The sequence below is a fragment of the Nanorana parkeri genome, unplaced genomic scaffold, assembly GCF_000935625.1.
Source record: "Nanorana parkeri isolate BGI_ZX_2015 unplaced genomic scaffold, ASM93562v1 scaffold320, whole genome shotgun sequence".
Taxonomy (NCBI): domain Eukaryota; kingdom Metazoa; phylum Chordata; class Amphibia; order Anura; family Dicroglossidae; genus Nanorana; species Nanorana parkeri.
Window position 1 is genome coordinate 305,819 of NW_017306588.1, and position 7,211 is coordinate 313,029.

General features: G+C 50.4%; 1 protein-coding gene across 1 annotated transcript in view; it reads left to right on the forward strand.

Annotated features, from left to right (window-relative positions):
• The window catches only part of SEMA5B (semaphorin 5B), a 297,119-nt gene that overhangs the window by 283,797 nt on the left and 6,111 nt on the right, over positions 1 to 7,211 (forward strand). Inside the window, exons 21-22 of the mRNA XM_018558083.1 lie at positions 326 to 522; positions 957 to 1,166. Coding sequence (XP_018413585.1) covers positions 326 to 522; positions 957 to 1,166 — 407 coding nt within the window. The remainder of the gene's footprint in view (positions 1 to 325; positions 523 to 956; positions 1,167 to 7,211) is intronic.

Here is a 7,211-nt window from a genome sequence, read left to right on the forward strand (position 1 = left end):
CACACAGTCACCTCAGTCTCTGTACAGAGGAGCTTACACTCTAATGTCCCCTCCCCCCACAGTCACATCAGTCTCTGTACAGAGGAGCTTACACTCTAATGTCCCCTCCCCCCACAGTCACATCAGTCTCTGTACAGAGGAGCTTACACTCTAATGTCCCCTCCCCCCACAGTCACACACTATGATTATACATTGATATAGCGCTGACACAGCCCATCATATATCCTGCACAGCCCACATGAGACTCTCAGGTGGGCTCTGCGGAATCTGTGGTGGGCTCTGCAGGGTCCCTTTCCCTGCATTTATGCGCTCCCCTTACCTGCAGCTCCCCAGCCTGCCTCCAGGACATCCGCCAGCCCCGAGCCGCCCCCTGCCGGGCCCCGGCCGGCCTCCTCCACCTCGGAAGCCGGGCCCCAGCCCTACCTCCTCCTCCAGCGGGAGCTCTATGATCTATGTGGGTCTCCGGGCCACTGGGGCTGCCTGATTCTGCGCTGCACGGCTCACCTCGCTGTTTTGGGGGCGGTATTTTTTGTCGACCCCCCCCTGGAAAGTGCCGCCCAAGGCAAATGCATTGATAGGCCCCTGCCTCCCAGCTCTATAACAGAAAAGGAATTAACTACTATGTGCCCCTTTGTTATGTATCAACCTCACGCCGGGTATCCATTTGCACATTTCCTTTTAATCACTCAATGCTCAGACCGAGGACAGCAGCAGTTCAATGACATCACACGGCCAGTGATGACATCACACGGCCAGAAAGTCCTGTACTCTAACCTATGCTGTCTCTGCTCTCACCTCTGTTTGAGGGGGGTGGGGGGGAGTGCACATAGACGCACTCACATGATTCAGTTTAATAAATATATAATCTTGGACATCAATAAAAGGGGATTTGTCGCCCCTCCTCTGTGTGCACATTGAAGACACAACCCGTCTGTTGACCATTGTCTCCTCTCTGCGCAGGGTTCAGTCTCATCCATCTGATTGCCACCGGGGTCTCTTGTTTCTTCGGCTCCAGCCTGCTGACGTTTGTGATCTACGTCTATTGCCAGCGCTGCCAGAGACAGTCCCAGGAGTCCACCGTCATCCACCCGGCTACACCCAACCACCTCCAATACAAGGGCAACTCCACGCCCAAGAACGAGAAATACACTCCTATGGAGTTCAAGGTAAAAGGGCGTTCAAGGCGGGTCCAGGGAGGGGGCGTGCATGAGTGGGAGGGCGGTGCATGGTTGGGAGGGCGGTGCATGGTTGGGAGGGCGGTGCATGGTTGGGAGGATGCAGTGAAAAACTGGGGAAGCGATCCCAGTCACATCCCAAAAGTATCATAAAGGCTTCTCATTCGCTCATACATCTCATTTACATATATTCAATTGTTTCATCCTTTGGCTCTAGGTGACCAGGACTAAATGCAAAAAAAATACCTTTTCTGATTTTCGGAGGCTGCTGTGGGCTGCACTGTGTGTGGCCGGCAGTTATAGTGAGGTTAGGACAATGCTATTGGTCATGTTCTATAATGCATAGGGGCCCTGATTCATCCAGCTGCAGAATCACTTAAAGGAGAACTATGTGGTCAGGGCTTTTCCCCATAGTTCTCCTTATTACAATTATGTCTGGATCCGCCCAGCTCCGTGACTGACAGCTGGCTCTGCCTATCTAGAGGCAGAGCCAGCTGTACCCTCCCCCGTCCGTTCCACCAGTCAGCGCTGGAGGATCGGAGCGGGGAGGGGGGAATCCAGCCCCTCCCCTGTCACGGCAGAGAGCCGTGACAGGATCGAGAGGTGAGCGAACGCCGGTATGTGTTCGCTCACCTCCCGATCTACTGAGCCGACCTGTGACAGTCTCATTGTCACAGGTCGGCTAGAACTATGAGGGGAGTGAAAAGCACCCCCCCCCTCATAGTTCTCCTTTAAGGCATGCGAAAGCGGTCTCTCAGCTGAGTATTGGCATGCCTTAAGTGCTTTTTAAAACACTTTGATATAGAAGCTTGATAGATCAGAGCCAGGGATGAAGGATTCTACCGAGCATGTTATATATGGGGGATGGGGGATCATTTCCCGATCTCCTCCGCGCCACAATCCTCCTGGGTGAATGGGCAGTAACTATCCTCACCATCGAGCGCCGTCCGCTCCGCTTTTTTCTCAGGTTAGCTGACAAGAATTAATGTTCGGTTTTTCCTCACCTGCCACAGAGATAAATCAGCCCGGCCACTTCCTGTTAGGCGTATCGATCCGAGTCCTTTGATTTATTTTTTATATAGTCTCCTTGTTTAAGAAGCTGTTTTGGATACATGGAGCGGCTCGGAGGGCGTTACGCGGCGTTTGCTGTTAATTCCTGAAGAGGCGGCCGGGGTCCTCCATCCGTTCTAACCTGCCGATGCCCCGGAGGGCTCGCTGACCGCCACAGAGTGCACAGTGCAGGGAAAAGATGCTTTGTTGCCATTTCTCAAAACTATTTACTTGTAGCGGATCTCTTACACATGGATACAATCTCCTAACTCAGCTCTTCCCCGGCCCCGGTGAGCAATGACGGCGCCGATGTACCAGAAATACACGGATGTCACCAGCACGCCAATAGTGTTGAAATCCAAAGTGTTAGTTTATTGGAACATCATGTCACCAGAACCAGCGCTTTCCTTTCGGGGCCACCCAGGGTCCCCTTCAAGGGGGCGGGAACAGCTGGCTCTGCCTCTAGATAGGCAGAGCCGGCTGTCAGTCACGCAGCTGCGTGGATACAGACATAATTGTCGGGATCCGCTCCGGCTGCTGCGTCTCAGTATACCGCGAGCTACAGCTCCCTATATACTGAGCCTAGGGTGACGGGAGGACGCTAGTTTGTGTCCTCCAGTCACCCTAAGGAGAACTATGGGGAAAAGACTTAACCCCCATAGTTCTCCTTTAAGGGGACCCTGCGTGGCCTCGAAAGCGCTGGTTCTGGTGACATGACGTTCCAATAAACCAACACTTTGGACTTCAACACTATCGGTGTGCTGATGTACCAGGGGGGGGAACTGATAAGGATCAGCGTGATCTGTGCTATTCGTTGTGTCACATTTCTAGACGGGTTCTCAGTGGGATTTTGGGGATCGAAGGAAAAGAAAGTGGGAAAAAAATCGCCACAAATTTGCAAAAATATTAAAATGATCGAAAATGAGGAAACCCGATGTGGAGGAATGCAGAGTTTGTGTGGCGGGGCGCTGGGCTCAGAGCTTAGTGGAGGTTTCCGAAGGATGGCATGTAATGTGTAGCCGCGCTCTAATGTCCGACGGAAGACCAACAAGGGAAGGTCAGCTTATGTGGAGTGACAGGACGGGAGCGACAAGCCGTGGGGATCAGTACAGGTATAATTGTCATTTCGTCACAGCGAAAGAGTCTATGAGGAGAGGGCATCCAAAGAGTCTCAGGTGTTACACAACAAATCTTCCTCCATCAGGGCTGACATGTGATATAAAGTATCGTGATTGTCATTACTATATGGTGTGTGTGTGTGTGTGTATATTACATAGAATGTTCATACTGTATTTTCTACGTCCATTCCATAGGATATATAACACACATGGGGTACATCATGGCCATGCAGTTTAAAAAAGCTTATTGGGTATAAAATCATAAGATCATCAGGGCCAGATTCCCCCACAAGCCCACCGAGGCTCGGCCTCGAGGCGGCAGGGAACGGAGGGGTGGCGGCGGTTTGAAATCTCCCCGACGCCCGGAACATGCAGCTCCAGGCGCCAATTAGTTTTCTACACTTAGCCCCGCTTTGCACAGGGAGAAATGTAGTGTGAGGTAGCAGGGAGAATAAATCCGGCCCTGAAGATTAGAGGTGCACCGAAATGGACATTTTAAAACCGAAAATGTTTTTTTTATTTTAATTTTTTTAAATCTTTATCCTGATCATTGATAACATGAGGACATTGTATGTTTACTATATCCACAACTATGAATGAACAGGAGGTAATGTAGGAGGGGATGTAGATCACTTCCCATTCATTCATAATTGAGGATATAGTTAACATACCATGTCCTCAATTATCTACACTCAGCGATCACATGACTGCTTGTACCCGCTCTCCTCTCTGCCACGTTGTCACAGGAGGCTGAGCGAGCGGAGCAGGGAGGTGAGCTCAGCCTCCTGTGACAGCGCTGGCTGTCTCCGCCCACACACCGCTCTGCCGGACTGTGATAGGCGGCTGAGCGCTGTGGGAGGTGAGCTCAGCCTCCTGTGACAGCGCTGGCTGTCTCCGCCCACACACCGCTCTGCCGGACTGTGATAGGCGGCTGAGCGCTGTGGGAGGTGAGCTCAGCCTCCTGTGACAGCGCTGGCTGTCTCCGCCCACACACCGCTCTGCCGGACTGTGATAGGCGGCTGAGCGCTGTGGGAGGTGAGCTCAGCCTCCTGTGACAGCCTTCATGGATCATGGATGGGCGGGCAGCGACGAGTCCGTGAGGCGGGGAGGAGAAGCGGCGTGCGGCGAGTCTGTATGGCGGGGAGGAGAAGCGGTGAGGCGAGGAGCAGTCTTGTCGTGCGGCGAGGCGGGAAGGAGACGTGTAGTGTGGCTCGGCGGGGAGGAGAAGTAGCGTGCGGGGAGCCGCAAGAAGGCAAGCTAATCTGAATTCAACTAATCGATGAGGGAAAACGTTGACAAAGTTTTCCATCATCGATTATAATCGTTTTAGCCGATTAGTTGTTGCAGCTCTAGATATAAGAACTCCTATACAGAAGTCTTCACTTGTCAGTTGTTATTATAGTTCAGCCCTGATGAAGGAGATTTGTGTGTAACCCCCAAAATGTGTTGATATCGGCGTTTGATATACTTCGATGTGACACACACACACACACATTTTATCCGGCTCGGTGATCTCGTCCTTTCACTGCATATATTCTTAGCAGAAGTCTGTGTCCGGACCCTCTGCCGAGAGCGATGGATTGCGGCAGGTGTGGTGCTGGAAGTGATCGGCGCATCTTTCCAAGAGACAAATCTTCTTCAGAAGGGGAGCCTGGTAGGGTCAGTCTTTGCATTTCCTTCAGCTCAGGTAACCTGTACTGAGGTAAACATGGAGGATGCTATTGCAGACCTCCCTCTGAAAATGTTAGTTTCTTGGCTGTCACTGGCTTCAATACTTCCTGAAGCACTGTCCCTGAGCCAGTGTGGGGCAAACCATGTCACGTGAAGTCAGAGATCCCATCATATAACTTGTTCTGGGTCCGTAATTGACCAATAAAGTAGGGCTGTTACTGATTAAAATTTTCGTGTTCGATTAATCGAAATTCTTTTTAAACGATTAATTATAACGCACATGCAGATCCAACTACGTTGGCCTATACACATACAGCGCAGCAATGAAGTAATAAAATGAACTCGGATGACACTAATCCAGCACGTTATTATTCTGAGTTGCCCCACTCAATATGGCCGCCGCTTAAGTGGGGCAACTCAGATTAATAACGTGCTGGATTAGTGTGATCCGAGTTCATTTTATTACTTCATTGCTGTGCTGTATGTGTATAGGGCAATGCCTTGGCTGGCGCTCGTGAAGAAAGTTTAAAAAAAAATGTAATTGATCAAAAAGATTAACGATTAATCGAGAAATTAATCGTTAATTTGCACAGCCCTACAATAAATGATCAAAACCACAGGACCGTCAGGACAAGCCAGGCATCTGTAGGAGGTGAGGGCCGCAGGTGCTCGGATGGCGGCTGTGAGCATCACCATGAACGGCGTGGGCTTCCTGAAGGTCTCAGATGTGAATCAGAACACCGGAGCCATGGTCAGAGTGTCCGCTATGTATGGGAACGTGGGGGGCTCATGCCCAGGTCACAGTACAACCAATGACATGGCCATACAGGAAGTTGGCATGGCGCTCCATACTGGAAGGTGCAGCAGATGGCTGACGATAGTCGCTGAATGCATTTGCACTTGGTTAAGAAACAGACAAACACAATATATGGACTTTTAGTTTATTTAATTAATATAATGCCGTATACAGGGGAGGGGAGGAGCCTTCTATCACCCCACCCACTACATCTACTTTAGTCTATTCAGTGTGCATGATTGCATGTGGTCATCGGCCTTCACCTCACCTGCATCACCCCTCCCTCGTTGTTTGCTGCTCATCACCGGATGGTGCCAGCCTGACCCATACAGTGTGTCTCTTGCATTCACAGTCAATAATGGTTACATCTTGTTCAGGATGGATAAATTATCACCATTGGGTTTGTTGGGTTATCTTTACCTTTTAAGTTAGAAACGGATACTGAAAATATCTCCCAAATGTTATATCTTCATCAGTAGATGTCCCTGAAAACCTCTGACATTGATGCCCCTGAAAACCTCTGACATTGATGCCCCTGAAAACCGCTGACATTGGTGCCCCTGAAAACCTCTGACATTGATGCCCCTGAAAACCTCTGACATTGGTGTCCCTGAAAACCTCTGACATTGATGCCCCTGAAAACCTCTGACATTGATGTCCCTGAAAACCTCTGACATTGATGCCCCTGAAAACCTCTGACATTGATGCCCCTGAAAACCTCCGACATTGATGCCCCTGAAGTTATAATAACACTTTCAGAATAACAATATTATAACCCATCCAATGAGCCGCATGCAGCGAGGAGGGATATTCATCACCATTCATACATGAGCGCCATTGTCATGTCACCATGTGACTAATGCCATTGCAGTGACTGTGACCTGTTGCTTGTAGCTGACAGAGGTGACCCACTTAATAACGGGGACTCCGGTGCTGGAGATGTGTCAGTGGAGCTGGAGAGCAGGTAACGGCACCGCTGGTCCTGGCCAACTAATCAATCTTTTGTCTGCGCTGGGCTGCGGCACGGGTAACTAGGATCGGCCGATACGGTTCCGAGAAATCCGTGATGTGTCTCGAGGTGGAAAAACGACCCCCCAACTTTGCATAAATGGTAGGGATGCACCGATACCAAGTACCGGACTCAGTACAAGTACCGATACTTTTCCAGGTCCAAGACTAGACTAGAGAAACATTCAATAGTTAGGAGGCCGCTGTCATGTGTAAGGAGCACGCGGAGCTCCCGGGATTTGTACATCTCTGTCTTAAAGGAGAACTATGAGGCGGGTGATTTTCACTCAGCCTCATAATCTGAGCCAACCTGTGACAATGAGACTGTCACAAGTCAGCTCAGTAGATCGGGAAGTGAGAGAACACATACCGTCGCTCGCTCACTTCTCGATC